The sequence below is a fragment of the Condylura cristata genome, unplaced genomic scaffold (assembly GCF_000260355.1).
Source record: "Condylura cristata isolate star-nosed mole 26May11 unplaced genomic scaffold, ConCri1.0 scaffold00017, whole genome shotgun sequence".
Classification (NCBI taxonomy): Eukaryota; Metazoa; Chordata; class Mammalia; order Eulipotyphla; family Talpidae; genus Condylura; species Condylura cristata.
The window spans coordinates 30,139,796-30,156,225 of record NW_004567118.1 but is presented as its reverse complement, the minus strand read 5'-3'; the positions used below and the strand labels follow the sequence as shown (position 1 = coordinate 30,156,225).

The following is a 16,430-nucleotide window of genomic DNA, read 5'->3' as shown; positions in this document are numbered from 1 at the left end:
TAAGCCCGAGTCTTTGACTGTACTCACAGTGACCTAGGATTGAAAATAAAAAAAGACTGCCACTTTTCAGCTGCAGCCACCACCAGATCACCATAATTCCTATGGGCTTTTTCTGTATTTGCACAAGACTGAGAGCTACATTTTAAAGTATTAGCACCAAAATCATGAGTCTGAAGAGGGACATAGCCCAGGAATTCAAAGGAAAAGGCCACACAGTGTACTAGGCAGCAGCTTTTTTAATTTGAACACTTTCTTAAGGACACACCTTCAGTACAGTTATCACCTGCCTTCTGCTCAGAGCAGAGCTCAGGATCCACAATTGCAAGGCCGCTACTAGCTCACTTCCTTGACAGGCAGCATTACCTTTCAGAGCTGGGTTTGGCTGTGCTCTATGTCCCAATACCTGTTGCTGGGTATGAGGTACAAGTGCAAGACCTCAAAAGGGAGAAAGAAGAAAATGGCTGGTATGCAGTAAAAGATCTTGTCCTCAGGTAATCTTTTTATACCTACCAATGTTAAGTTCTGAAAGGTAATAGTACCTGCCTAGAAATGGCTGAGTGGCTGCCAATTAAAAGCCACATGGTAATAAGGTAGGTTATAGGTAGAAGGTAAATTAGGTTAGACATGCGTGAGAACAAGTGTACAGACTGAATACAAGCACAGAAACACTCATGAAACCCAACTGTCCTTTTGTCTAGAAGCGCTAACATCCTACCTTCTAAATCAGCTACCCACTTACACAGAAGACCCAGTTCAAAGAGTTTTTTTCTACCAGAAATAGTTTGTTAACAAAACCCAGAATCTTAGTTTGGGTTTTTCTAGGCTTTTTTTCCTCAACAGAGTGGGTTCCAACAGATAGCATCTGCCACAGCAGAGACCAATAACAGTTCTTTATTCATGATTTTATTGGCCCCGTACCATCTTAGGCAAAAAAAAATCTGCAAGATGCCTCATCTCAGCAGACCAAGTTCCCAGGAGCTATATATATATATAGTTTCAGTTCAGGAAGATTATGAATGACCCATCCTGTTTTTAAAGTGCCAATTTTAATAACCTAAAACAAATTAGCTTGGTGGATAATCTAAGGGGACTAGTCTTACACATATATAATTTAAATTGACTGCATTTTGGAATAAAATTCCCTGTAACTCAATGAGGATATATATTTCCTCTATCTAAACCAAGTAGCACTTTATACAAAGGGACTTTAAACCAATTAAAATGTTTCATGCATGCCAAGCCTATAAGCGTTATTTTCATTATTAGTTTTAAATTCATAATCATGAATGCAAGACTACAACAGTAACCCGAGGGATGAGGTATGTAGTCCTTATCACTTTTTCTGTGGAAGACATAAATAAAGATCGTTGGGGCTAGTCCATTACGATTTCATTTATAACAAAAACAATTCACGTTAAATTCTAAGTTAATGGTGGCTTTCCATAAACTGATCTTTCTTATCCACTTAATTCCCATAGAGTTCCTTCGAGTACCCTGCTGATGTGCCACACCAGTATCAAAAGGTGTGATACTAATTCTGCTCTTGAGCCACCTGTATGAAGTCAGTATAGCCTTCTACTGAGTACTGCAGCAGGTAGCGCGTGAACCTGAATCCGTTCTTTGTGCTTTCTGCAACACTTCATAAGGCTACGGCAAAAGTAACCCGCTCACTGAGACTTTTCCTACATTGGAAAAACAATCTAAACTCACGGAAATTACAAAGCAATTTCCAAAGTGATGAATATACCAACTGGGTTTTCCACAACCTCACAGTAAGCATCACAACCCAGGTCTAAATTATAAAAGAAAAATACAAAACCAGTATCCGTCAAATCTAGTTAGCATTTGTTGTTTGAAACTAGTATTAGGCCCTCTGATTTGAGATGAAAATAAGATTTAAAAATTTATACTAGATGTTCCCAGACATAGCTTAGCTTATTAATGTTATTTTTCCACTGATCGAATAAGAGTAGATGGTGCCAGTTAAGTTTGACTCTGGTACCTGTGGGCCCACAAAAATCATCCAGGTAGCAGAAAAAGTGCTTCCAAACAGCTTCTTGTGCTTTTCCTTTAATCTCAACAAAAGCCCAGCCATGTCTTCAGATTCTCACAATTAATTCAGTTCTTGAATTGCTTGTTTGCCATTGTCTTGTGTGTCTCAGGAAAGTTTCAGTAGCATCTAAGGTCCTCCATGTCAAGATAAAATGGTAAAAAATGAAAAGCACTGAGCTAGGAAATACAGTCATTAGCCAATGGCCTGCTCTCAAACTTCATATTTTAATATAAAATAGTCATACAGCATACTACACCTCTGCTAGCTGAATACTGTTACTGATGAACTCTAGTCAACAGAAAAAGTTCTCCCAATACCTAAGAACAAAAAATACCAAACACTTATATGAGGATGCTGCATTAGGGTAGGGAGTTGGACAAAGCAGGCAAGGAAACAGCACTTTCTCCACCAAACCTCATCCCACACCTGCTGGACTGAGACTGGAGTCTCATTAGTGTTCCCAATGGAAAGGTCTTTTTGATGCAAGTTACTCCAACTGTTCGCTGTTCCTGTGCTGCACATTCTTCCACTAGAAATAAGCATTTCTCCAGTCTTCCCTTATTTGTGACTCCTGCTTCTTCAGTTAAGAGTTAAATAATAATTAATGTTGCTCTAAAGATGAGTTAAAAATCCAAAGTGCAGGCTAGAGTCCTGCTATCAGGGTGTCATGTTTCAGGGAGCTGGTTAATATCTGTCAGTTTGGTGTCATTGAGAATTGCCCGGATTCTCTCCAAGGAGTCTGCTTGCCGGATGCGCTCTAACTGCACCTGGAGGAATAATGCAGTGAATTAAATGCAGATTCCTCCACCTGGGTTTCTGAAGTTCAAATGTTTAGCTGAAATGGAGCAGATTAATTCACCAGAGAATATTGACTTTAAAAAAGGAGGGAGCAAAAACAATTGAAAATTCCCCAAAGCCACTCTGATAGACACAGTGCAAGATGCTGGTACTATGAATGTAAATGAGAAAACTAAGCCCTGAGAACCCACAGTTCAGATTGAAAAACAAGATCACAGTTTTGCCTTAATACAGTAAATGTCACTGTGGATGCTCATCAAATGCCAAGGCGAAAGCAGAACACAGCAGGGGTGGGGATGACACTGGCCCACTTTAGGGGCCTACAGAGGGTTCTATGGAGAAGATAATCCTAACCTGGGCCTTGAAAGAGAAAAGGATAATGAAACAAAGCTTTACAGAGGAACACCAGGTGGTGGGTAAGGAACCACAAGCAGCTCTCACACAGGTATGATGTGAGGCAGAAAGGAACAAATAAAACATGGCTAAGCCTGGAAGAAAGGAGTCTTACATGGTACACTAAGGAGTTTAAAACTGACATTTAAGGAGACAAAAGCCAGCCAGGTGTCAGAGGGAAAGGCAAGGGGAATGAGTCTGAAATTTATTTCCAGATTAAATGACCAGGTAGCTATTTGAGGCCAGGATCGGGGCAGCCTTAGTTAGTCTCTACACCTTTAGCTATGGTCAGTGGTCAAGTCAGTGATTGGCAAGCCTTTCCTGGGTACCATGATCCCCGAAAATGCCTTGGTGCAGAATCCTGGGGTACCCCCAAATTCCTCACCTGAAGGGTCTGAGAAAGCTTCACAAAATCTCTCTGGACTTGCTCACTGACATCTAGTTCTGTCTGCAACCTTTGAGCTTTGTTCTTCTCTTCAAACATGAGCTGTTCAATGGTAACCTAGAAAGTATACATTTTGAATGAGGGTTAATGCCAAAGAGCCACAGGTCAGAAGCACTTAGGAAATCTAGGAATGTGTGGCTTCCTACCACATGAGAGGACAATAGATGCCCATGGCTGTCATGGGTCCTGTTTGCCTCCCTTCATCTACATGGCAAGGGGCGAGCCATCTAGCTATCTGTTCTAGGTCCTAAAATGAACTGAGTATGAAGGAAGAAAAAATAAAAAGTGCTACCCCCCCCCCTTTGCAGACTAACCCCAACAGCGTGGTGACTGATCAATCATCAAAAAGCAGCTGAGAGATCAGTGGCTACCACAGGAATAGAGACAGATTTCCTTTGACAGCCACAATTACACATCTTTTAGGAAAGTCAACCATTATGCCCGACGCAGCCCCAAGAGCCTCCAATCTTCCTTATAGAGAAACAGCAGGACCATGTAAGGGCCTTTGTAAACACAAGTGGTCATGGAACACACAGACATAGTGCTTTTATTCTTTTTAAGATGTGACCTCACAGCTCACTAAGGCCACTTCTAGGAAACCCCCACAATTATCCCCACACTTTATTCTGACTAGACTAATTCAAATTTCAGCAGCAAATATGGCTCCATGCAACATGTGAACATGTGGTCAAATGGAACAACCTTTTCAAAGCAGTGCTTCTAGCCAAGCAGTGCTTGGCTCATGGCCCCTTGACCCCAATGCCCAAAAGTACAGTGGTCTCTGACACAGGCCTCCAGAGCTGGTAGTTACAGATTTAACCCAAGTCTAATGAGATATCATTTATTTCTACAAGCAGAAAGTCATGCCAATTTTCAGATGGCAGCTCTATTTAGGACAGCAGTTTTTTCAAAAAATAGGTTAAGATGTGATCCCACAATGTTAGCACACTTTGTAATTAAATTACCAACAAAAAATATCACCTTAGCAGTAGTCTCTTTTTTTAACTGTTCCTCCAAAGTGATTTTTATCTCCTGAAGACCGTCAAGCTGTTGAGACTTCTCTCTCAATGTAGACTCCAACTGTGAATTAAGGAAGAAAAAATGAAACTCAGACACTGCCTGCAGAGGCTGTGGCCTGGTGGTACGTGCACCAACCCTCAGGGCGCCAAGGCCTCCAACCTGGCCACGCTTGCACTCACTGTTCTCACCCTTTGGTCTCTGTGACACTTCTGTTAATTTTTAGGACTTTTATTTTCCCCCCTCATTAAACACTAGGCTTCTCCTATGTCGTAGGCCTGGGCAAGGTGAGACAGACTCAAATAATTACAGCACATAAACATGGAAGAAGAAATGTTTAATCCTACTGAAAAGTTGGGAACAAGTTCCCTAAAAAGATATGTGACCTGTTAATGATGGGAAAAGTCTAACAAGAGGAAAAAGATGGTAAGGGAGAGAAAGTGACATACTCCAAAAAAAAGATGAAGTGGAAGACATGTTTAAAAATGTGGTTAGGAAGTGTGGTGATTCTTGCCTATACCACAGCAGAGTGCTGAGGCCTTAGAGGCTGAGACCTGACCAGGCTAAGAAATATGGACTTGATCCCAAAACAATCACTGGGAGACAGCCATTTGTAATTTTTATAGCTCACCTTGGTTTCAATGTGAAGATAAATTGGAAGGAGATAAAATACAGAAGCAGGAAAAGAAGTTAGACTTAAAATAAGCCCAGGAAGAACTGAAGTCTGCAACCACATAGTGGCGGCAGAAGACAGACTAGTGGTTTGTTAGAAGAGTAGGAGAACAAGGAATCAGGAGACTGAGGGTTTCAGTGGAAGTCTAGTTGAAGATGCAAGTGATGAAGGATGCAGACTAGACAAAGCAAAAATGTAATAATGAGGTTGCTAAAACTAGGAAAAAAGGAAAAGTTCAGGGAATTGAAGGTCTCTGAATTGAGGATGCTCAGGAAGATGGATCCATGAAATTATAGATCTGGAGGGATAGAGACTGGTGTCAGGCATGTGAATGAGACGTCGGGGTGGGGCAAAGCAATAACTTAGCATGTGGGGTTGAGAAGAGGTAAAGGTCACTGACCAACAAACAAGGCCAGGGAGTAAAATGGGGCCATTTACAAGGTCTTAGTGTTGTCGAAGAGGAGAGGGTTCCAGAAAACACCTCCTATTTGAAAAAGACTATATGTATTTCCTCTGTAGCTTTAAGTCTATACTGTGTCATGGCCATCTCACTGTAGTGGAGACTGCAGGCTGCAGTCACACCCAAGTCCTCCCTGTACTTCATCCAGTTAACATGCCCTGACACAAAGAACTCAGTAAACAGTCTTCACTGTCAGCATGTTTTCATCCCATTGTATTTTTCCCACTAGACAGAAGTTTCTAAAACGCAGGGACTATGTCTAACTATCATTTATATCTTGGGCCTAGCAAAGCAGGATTCAATAAATAACTAATGGTCACTGATAGAATGAATTTGAAACTCACCAGTCCTTTTTCCACTTTTATTCTTTCTAATTCAGCTTTTAGGCTAGAAATGGAGGCTGGGGGGGGGGAGGAAAAAAAAAAAGGCAACGTTAGCATTTCTGACTTTGCAATTAAACTTTTGTCTTAAAATATACTTTCTACTGCAAGTTCAATGTCATACAATGGAAGGAGTCAACATAATGGGGCATGGGAAGAATTCAACACCCCTTTCTCAGAATTTTCCCCAACCAGGGGTACAGGGTTAATGTCTCAGCACTATTAAGCTATCACCAGCCACTGGGGCAAGAGTTTGAGCCCAGCCAGGGAGGTGACCTACATCACACAACAGACTTATCCTGTCTCACCCGCTGCTCCCTCAGCAGTATGTTTCAGTACATCTGCCTGTTCTGTTCCCTATTCTGTCCCTGGTGAATCCTCTCATCCACCCCACTCCCACATCTCTGGTCTACCTACACCCCAGTTTTTGTATGCATAAATATATCGTAAAAAAATTTTCCCCAACCAATCAAGCTCAGGTAGAGGCAGTTGTCATAAACTACCCTCATCTCTCTGGGGTGGGTCTTGGGGTGTGAGCTAGTCCCAGCAGGAGTGTGTTGACACAATTAAATACTGTAAGGAAATGCCCCCCATCTAATCATGTTCCCCAGTGGTCTGGCTTGGAACTTCGTAGCTACTACTAACTGCCAAAAAGCAGCTGTTTCTTATTTTTTATTCCCCATTATTAGATGTACCAGAACACCTAGAAACATGGATTAAGTACTTGGTTCTTTTCTATTCGTTCATTTTCTACTATGCATGACCACATATTAAGTCTTATAATCAGAAGTTTTATTTTGTTCCAGTTCTAAACTACATCACTTTTATCTTCACCTATTTCTTCCTTGCAATTTTCTATTTCCAGCTGTAGAGTTTCCTCAAGGTTTTCTTTTAAACACTGTTCTGCTTGAATCTGCTCTTTTAGGAAAAGTATTTCAGCCTTCAACTTTTCTTCCATGTGGTCTGCTGCTGTCCGAACATGAATGATGTTCTCACGGTATTTTAATACCAACTCCCGAAGTGCCTGGATTAAGAAATCAAATGGTTATTGGATTTGTAAGAGTGAAAGAAAATAATAAAGTGAAGCTAAAAACTTTCTGCAGCCAGAATTTCAGATGTTGTTTTAAATGGTTCAAACTTTTAAGACTTTGAACTTCAACCCATTCAAGGAGCAGGTGTTTGTTTCCCTATAATTCAGTTTACATTTTATTTTCCCCTTAACTTTCATTGCCTTCTTTTATAAATCCTCCCAACTAGTAAAATAATGAACAATGATGTAAGATACATATATTATTTTAAAAATCCTCCCAACTATATCCTAAAGCAACTTTAAACTAAAAACAAGAATTCTTGATAACTACCAAAAGTATAAAGAGTAAAAGTAAAGAGTATAAACTGTAACACAAGAAAATTTTCATAAAATGTATTACTGAACCAAGTCTAAGAATGAAGGCTTATATGCTAATTACATCCTTCAAATATTCTTGGAACTTTATAGGAATTAAAATTCTTTATAAAAATTGGAAGAGAGAAATCTTTCCTACAAAAAGAAAAAAGTCTAACAAAGGTTAAGTGGGAAGTAGTATGCTGATAGTAAAAGCAGACAGATTCCCCAAACTTACTCTTTGATGAGTCACCAATTCAGAAAGGAGGAGAGAAGTGGGGCAAGAGAGGGAACAAGGAACTAATGGCAAAGTAGGCAGTGAAGCCCTGGCAAGTGAGTAAAATAAAAGCAACAACAAAAAGCATCACATTATTCATTTAAATGTAAGGAAAAAAGAATACGGTACAAACTGTAGAGACTGAGTTTGCAGAGTAGAACTGGGAAAAACAACCTACAAACTAAGTGAGATTTTAAAAGAACTGCATAAAAAAAAGAAGTATTAAGTGTCACAAAAGTTACTAGAAGACAAAAGGAAGGTGGGGTGTGGTAAACCCCTTGAGGCACTAGTCAGAAAAACTCCCCAAGGAGCCTGCTTGGCAACCTTCTGATAATGTTCCACCTAACTGCCAGAATAATGTACAAATCTCTGACCTGGCACAAGAGTCTCTGCTACTACACTGAAAATATTTACAGAAGAAAAAGATGGATTTTAGCACAATAAAAACCTTTGTGTTTCCAAGAACATCAAGAAAGGGAAAGAGACAGTCCAGAGTAGAAGAAAACACTGCAAATCATTTATCTGCTAAGAGACATATTTATATTGAGAAAACAAAGAACTCTTACAATAATAAACAACTTAAAAATGAGTGAAAACTCTGAACAGACACATCTCTAAGGAATCTACACATGGCCATGTTGTAAACACATGAATGACGCTCATATCATTAGGCATCAGGGAAATACGAATCAAAATCACAGATACCCATCAGGTTATACTCAAAAGTGGAAGAACAAGTATTGGTGAGAAAGTAGAGAAATCCTCAGATGATTTAACATAGTTAACTGTCTTATGACCCAGCAATTCCAATCCTAGGTTTTTACCCAAGAGAAATAAAAACCTGTCCACACCAAAACCTGACATAAGTTAGCATGTACAGGTAAACATTATTCATAATAGCCCAGAGTAAATTCAACTTAAGTGTCCATTAACAAATTATATGTACATACACACACACAGTACAGTGTTATTCATATAAAAAAGAAATGTACATGAGTAATTCTTAAAAGAGTATGCTACATGAAGAAGCCAGACATAAAAGATAAAATGTCTGATTCCATTCATTAGAAAGTCCAGAATAGACCAATCTATAAGCAGAAAGCAGACAAGTAGTTAAGGTTAGGGGAAGGAATCAATGATTAAAGGGTTTCTTTTTGAAGTGATGAAAAATAAAATTGTGATAGTTATACATCTGATAATACACTAAAAACCACTGAATTGTGTACTTTAAGGGGTAAATTATTTGGTATCTTAATATCACAAGTGTAAGTCTTAAAGTTTAGAGCCATTTCAGAAAATGTACTTGTTTATATTTTGATCATGTGGAAAATAAGTCACCTCTATAGTTTCCGGGAGAATGAAGTCTTCTGCTTGCTGTAAGGAAACATGCAAGCTATGCTTTCCCTGAAGACTGTCATTATCTTTTTGTAACCTCACCAGCTCTTCTGAAACCTGTTCCCGTGACTGCATCAGCACTGCCTAGAATAGAAACAGATACTAATCACAGCCAAAAAGGTAAATCCTATCAGCTGATTGCTGTGACATGAAAAAAAAAAACAAGGCCAAACCAAATGATGGATGAGAATGGAAGACATAATAAAGTTCTATATATGACTTGTAGAAACCAGTTCAAAGATTTTTTGATTTATAGCCATTACATATATTCAAGGGGACAGGCAATGGAACAAGTATCTGAGCTAAATCTCCACTGTTCCTACCAACAGCTTAAAAATGACTCTCTTCCCCCATATGTCTGGACTCAGAAGGACCAGTATCTCTAAGCTCACTGAAAATGGCTGACACAGTCAAGACCTATATCAAAGAGTACGTACCCCAAGATAATTCCTATTCCTCATGGCATGCATTCAACAGAAGTAGGGAGAAATAAAAAGCAGCATCTTCATCTTTCATTGCATATACATAATATCTGAACTCAGGATCACTGTGAATGGCTCAGGGACCACAAATTGGAGGTTATTAAGAAGTACATTTAAGTAACTTATTCTTAAAATGGGGCATTCTACTCATTTGTTTTCTACTCACGTATAAAACAAACCTGGATATTTTATGTGAATTCGTATGAAAATAAAGTTACAGTACTGAGGGGAGCAGCAGGCAGGACAGGAGAGGTCTGCTGCGCCATATGTGGCCTAGCCCCCCGGCCAGAGAGCGAACTCGGCACAGAGCAATGAAAGCATGACAGCCTGAGGCTTAACCCCCTATGCCACCAGGGAGGTCCTAATCTATTTGATATTTTGCTGCTCATTGGGAACAGACATACAAGGCAGATAATTCTTCCTGGAGAAGATGGTGTAGCAGAGGGAAAGGTAAGTAAGCCAAAATTTCCCCAAGTGTCATGACAGGAAAAGGGTACAGCAGTGACAAAGGGACAAAAGAGGTACCAAATTAGGGGAAAGCACTCAAGAACATTTTCCAGAAGTAATCATGCTTTCTAAGCAGGCACTGGTAGTCAAAGTAAAACCTAATATTTGATCAGTTGTACTGGTCTTCAGACGAGAGTCAGTTTGCTTTTTTATCACTTTCAGCCCACTTCCTACAATATATTAGTATCCTACTTTTTGGATATAAACGGGGAAGAACATGTGTATACTGATTTTTGTAAGGAGAAAAACAGGATAAACCAAAAATTAAATGGTCATTAAAGGGGAGTGGGTAGGAATGGGGTTAAAAAAAAACAGGGACTGGAAGTGAAACTTTTGGATACTGACACATTTTTCCATTTGCATGTTCAAAAAGAAAAAAAGTAAGTTAAAACAGAAAACAGCAAATCCTAAACCATAATACAGAAACAAATGGCACTAACCACAGATTAAATTGGTAAGAGAAAAATCAGTTCAACTGACTTTTGAACACGGTATCTTGACTTTTACCTGGGATACAGTCTAAGGACAGAAAGAAATACAAAGAAACACTGAGCTTTACTTGGATTTACTGCTGATAGCCATATTAGTGGGTCTGAAACTATTTTGTCCCCACATTTAACTAAGTGATCAAACTAACATAAACAACCAAAATGCCCATTTAATCATTTCATCTATGTAGTATCCCTGCCAAAATGTCTTAATCTGAATCTACTCGTGTGGAAATAATCAGACAAATGTATTCTATAATGTATTGAAAATATTCATCACAGAGCCTCCTTCGTGGTGCAGGGGTTAAGTCTCAGTGCTGTTGAGCTATCACCAGCGACTGCAGCGTGAGTTCCATCCCCACCTACTACTGCATAGCAGACCTCGCCTATCTCGCCTGCTGCTCTCAGACTCAGCAGTGTGTTTCAACAGATTTGCCTGTTCTGCTCCCCACTCTGTCTCTGGTGAATCCCTTACCCCTTCTGGCCTATACCCTAGTTCCTGTATACATAAATAAAATAATTTTTATAAAAGTCACACCAAAAAAGTGACTGTAACAATCTAGATACAGTGCTAAGCCAGGGCCTTCCCTGATCGTGCAAGGGCTTAAGTATCAACACTATGAAGGGATGAGTTCAATCCCCGACCAGGAGCAGACCTGCATGGCACAGCAAGACCTCTCCCTCATTTCACTCACTGCTCCCCTCAGCAATATATTTCAGTCAGTCCACCTGGTCTGCTCCCCACTCTCTGGTGAAACCTCTACCTGCCCAACCCACTCCATCCCACACCTCTGGCATATACCCCAGTTCTTATATGCATGCATGCATGCATACATACATAAATAGATAAATAAATATTTAAAATAAAGTGACAAGACAGAAAAATGCATTATGTCTCTTGACTGATTCCTGGATTCACCATTTTAAACGAAACATCACTAAGAAATAATCAAGGACTTGGTTATTAGAATAACAGAATTTTGGTTACAGAGAACAGCTTCTTTGTCTTAAGAAACATACAAAAACAGGAGATGGCATAATGTTCCAAATGGCTAATCATACATACATATAATACTATATATACACAAACATGTATGAAAGAGATTAAAAAAATAAAAGCATGTAAAGATGTAGCAAAATATTATTGGTAAGTCTAAGAGAAGGTTTTATGAATGTTCGTTCCATAAACCACCCATAAATTTGAAATATTTCAATAAAAAATTACAGGAAAGTATCAAGATCCCCACCACAACCATAGGTATCTTCTCTGAAGGGGCATAAGAAATTGAATTTCTCTCTCTGCATAAGAACTCTTAAAGGAAATTTTGAAAAAAGGTGTACTACATTAGCATTCACAGAACCTCAATCTGAACCTCTTCAATGTCACCTGCATATAACACATTCATTTAAACAAGGAATCAACCTGGAAAATGTTTAAGATTTAAAAGAGACAAAAGATGAGAGGAGACAGAATATAAGTAGGTTATACACTATAAAACTTTGGCAGCATATAACAGTGATTCTTAGGTAAGTGAATATTATCTTACATTTTCTAGCTAATGGAAAATTATGAAACTCTCTAGTCAGTATTGGGGTGAGATGCTTCCCACCAAAGCTGATGAATTTAGGGAGCAGCTTGAATGCCATTCGGATACTAACCTAATGCCAATCAAAAACCATTACCATTTGCAACTTTTTTTTTCTGTCACCCTGGGAGATGCACAAGAGACAGCTCTTTTGGCCCATCCCAGCAGATCCGACTCTGCTGAGACTAGAGACCCAAAGCTGGAGTAATATTTTGCAGAGATTCCAACCAGCTCTTTAAGAAGCTCTCTGCCCCATCCCCATCAAAACTCATGGTCTTCTGGAAGTTTTCCTATATCATAGTAGCTAGGGTTTTATCTTAACTCTTGTGAAATTAGTGAAATTATTCTAAATAAATTAGCTATCTAATGGAAACACAATGACTGCCAAAAGCTGCACTTGCTAGGCTTTGAGATTTCCATTATTAGCTTGTATTTGAAGCTGCAAATTAACTCACACAGTCCATAGTGTATTCTGATTAGGTTCCCCAAACCAGAAAAATAAATTAGAAGTAAAGCTATTTTGTTGGTCAGAAGGCAGATTTAAAGATCTAGTTTTGCTTATTTACACATACAAGAAGAACAGAAGTGCAGGGGCTGAGAAGATTCACCAGAGACGAGTGGAGAGCAGAACAGGCAGATCTCCTGAAATATACTGCTGAGAGGAGCAGTGGGGAGACAGGAGAGGTCTGCTACACCGTGTGGATTAGCTCCCTGGCCAGGCCAAACTCATGCCACAGTGGCTGGAGACAGCTTGACAGCACTGAGTCTTTAACCCATGCCCCCAAAAGGTAGGTTTAATAAAAGAAATGTCTTTATATAACCTATCCATTACTAATGTTTTTATGCAGGCCCTGAATGACATAACCATAATCTGAAAACCATCATCACTCTGACCAGGGAGTACAAGCGTTATTAAAAGATGGTTTCAAGACAGAGTACACATATAAATTAATAAATAATGAAGCTAATTTTAATAAAATATTAACTTACCATCTGCTCCTGAACATCCCTCTTTGCTTGGGAAAACCTCTGTTGTAACTCCTCAAGTAAGATCTCAGATGCTTGGGCTCTTTGGGCAAGTGCAGAGATCTTCAAAGAGAAAAATTGTACACAAAGAAAATATACAGTTAGGAAACTGGTAATGCTTCCCAATCATCCAGGATTGGTGTTTATTGTCTGTCGTAACCTACTGGACAGGTTTGTGTGGCTCTGCCTCTCAGATCACACAAGGTGCTACCAAAGGTCCCCAGGGTCACGTTGGCTTTGTGTGTATGGATTCACGTGACCTCATTCTGCTTCCAGTAGTAGCAGAGTAGGCATTATAAATCAACCTTCTATTGGGAAGCAGAAAAACTAGACTAAAATATGAAAGCAATCATTTGAAGACACTGGAGAACAAGGCAGAAAGAATCACACAGCCAAGGATCTGAATGTGGACCCTGGGGAGTCGAGAGCAGCACCTACAAAAGCTCTCCTCCGAAAGTAAATGCCAACTCCAAAGGAACCAGCGTCACACTGAAAAGCTGAGCAGAGCATTTACAGGGCAACATTAAGAGTCCAGAATCCACCACACAGGTACACTTAGAAAACACCTGCAATTTTTTTTTAATTTTTATTTTATATATATATTTACATCATTCTTCATTTTTATGCAATGTATGCTTTCATTTCGGGTACAGTCTGGTGAAATTCCCACCACCAACTCACCCGTGCACCATCACCGTAGTCCCTTGTGCTCTTCCCACCGTTGATCCAACTCCCTCCTCCCACTCTGCAAAATGTCTCTTCTTTATCATTGCCTGTTGATTTTGATTTTCGCTTTGTTGTTATTACTTTCCTTTCCCCCAACCTCTTATTTGGGACCCCTACATTCCTCCTATAATTAAAAACATGCAGTATTTTTATTTTTCTCTCTGGCTTATTTCACTGAGCATGACTCCCTTCCAGCTTCATCTATGTTTCTCTGAATGGCATGAGTTTATCTTTTTGATTGCTGAGTAAATATTCCATTGTGTGTATATACCGAATTCTTGATCTGTAATCTGTTTTGGGGCATTTAGGTTGTCACAATAGTTGACCTATTTGTAAATAATGCTGCATAGGAGTGCAGAACACCTGTCTTTAGATTGAGTCCCCAAAGGGCCACACTAAGGGCTAAGGGAGGAATTTAAAATAATCTAATCTTCACAATATTAGATAATCTTGATTCCTGCAATTGATTTATGGTGATATCTGTTCAGTGTAACCAGATATGGGCAGTAACACACCAACTACCTGTGTGACCACATGGGGTAATAGCACAATGACTGGGACCAGGCCTTACAGGTGTAAAGCGCCACATCAGCTTTCTAAAACTGAACCTAAAGCCTATAGAAGAGACACTTTCCCCTACAGAACTCGCAGTAGCTGCAGACCCCACCCTAGGGAGTTCCATCTCAGCTGCTGCCCGGGAGCAATAAACTACTAGTTCAGCCTTTCTGTCTCCCATCTTTCTTCCTTGCAGCCAGTCACAGAAATTGGGACCAAAAAAGTTGGTGCCAAAACCAGGAAAAACAATATCCAAAAACATTAGTACCACTAGTTGCCTGCCTCTCATAAAGAAAATGGTTTTATATCATTTCAACAATTTTTCAGTCAATGTCTAGCACGCAAGAAAAAATGGATATATTTTAAAGGGGGGAAAGGTTATTATAAAAAACTAAACAGACTGTTGAAACAGATCTATAATGAATCTAGGTATGTGAATTAATAGACAGACTTTAAAATAAATACACTTAGTCTGTTTGATATTTAAAAGACAAAATTTAGAATTGCCAGAGAATTAGAAACAATAAAACCAAGCAGAAATAAACTGAAAAAGCCATTTATCTTAAAAGTGAATGAATTAAATAGATTATACCCATTTGAAGGGGAAAATTACTGAATAAGAAAAAGAAAACATCAGAAGAAAATAAACAAAGATGGAAAAGGGTCTTAAAGCTAACCCACATGTGTATATTTACCTGAGAGATAACAAAGATGACCTTGACAGCAGTGAGAGAAAAATGACCATTTCACTAAATGGTACTAGAAGTGGTTATCCATACAAAAAAGTAAAAAATTTATCCTGACATACAGCATACAAGTACTAGCTGGATCTAGAGTATAAATGTGACTCTAAAACAGTAAAATCATCTACAAAGCATCTGAAAATAACTACACAACTGCAAGGTGAGAAAATACTATTTTAAAAACAAGGGCAAAATCACTAATCAGAGAAAAGATAATAAGTACATTAAAATCAAAAGATTCTATCCAGGTAATAAAAAAGGTACAGAGTAGAAGACATTTACAAGAGATATCACCAAAGGGCTCAGTAAGTTTAAATAAAAGAATTTGTAACATAAAAAAAAAAAAAAACAGAAAAAAACTAAAAAGACAATCGAAAAGTTGGCATAAGACTTACTTTAGTGCTGCATGAGTTCAAACTCACACTCTTCACACACACACACTCACAATACGATACCCAATTGGTCAAGAAACATGAAAAATGCTAATGGGCACCAGAGAAATGCAAACGAAATGCCATTCCACTTCCACCAAAATGATTGTCATTAAAACAATTTATGAAGACTCTAGACTCATGAATTCTTCTCATACACTCATATACTTCTCATACAGTGAGAATATAAATGTGTACAATCACTCTGAAAGCTGTTTGGCCTTATCTATCAAAGTAGATGAAAATTTTGACCAAGGCATTTCACTCCAAGGCATGTATCTGGCAGAAGCTCATTCAAGAAGTCATAAAAAGAAATTTCAAAGCAGGAATTATGCATAATACCCCAGAACTGGAAACAATTCAAACACTCATCAACGTAAGATGGACAAACCAAAACATATCCACAGAATGGTACAACAAAGAAAATGAACTAATTATTCCTCCATGTACAGTTAACAGGAATATCATAATGTTGAACAGATAACACATATACCAAAGAATACATTCTATATACTTTGTTTCTAATGATGTTAGAAATTGGGACAGTGGTACCTCTAGGGAGGAGATAATGAGTAAAGGGGGGATGTCAGGACTTTTGGTGTATTAGTTAA

At 38.9% G+C, this 16,430-nt stretch overlaps 1 protein-coding gene across 2 annotated transcripts in view; it reads right to left on the bottom strand.

Moving 5' to 3' along the window:
- Window positions 1-142: 142 nt before the first annotated feature.
- Window positions 143-16,430, bottom strand: part of RABEP1 (rabaptin, RAB GTPase binding effector protein 1) — a 95,560-nt gene continuing 79,272 nt past the window's right edge. For both annotated transcript variants that reach the window (XM_012726275.1, XM_004684734.2), the window contains exons 12-18: window positions 13,329-13,427; window positions 9,219-9,359; window positions 7,054-7,243; window positions 6,184-6,239; window positions 4,671-4,769; window positions 3,630-3,746; window positions 143-2,820 (exon numbers count right to left, since the gene is read on the bottom strand). In XM_012726275.1, coding sequence (XP_012581729.1) covers window positions 2,719-2,820; window positions 3,630-3,746; window positions 4,671-4,769; window positions 6,184-6,239; window positions 7,054-7,243; window positions 9,219-9,359; window positions 13,329-13,427 — 804 coding nt within the window. In that variant the 3' untranslated portion in view covers window positions 143-2,718. The remainder of the gene's footprint in view (window positions 2,821-3,629; window positions 3,747-4,670; window positions 4,770-6,183; window positions 6,240-7,053; window positions 7,244-9,218; window positions 9,360-13,328; window positions 13,428-16,430) is intronic.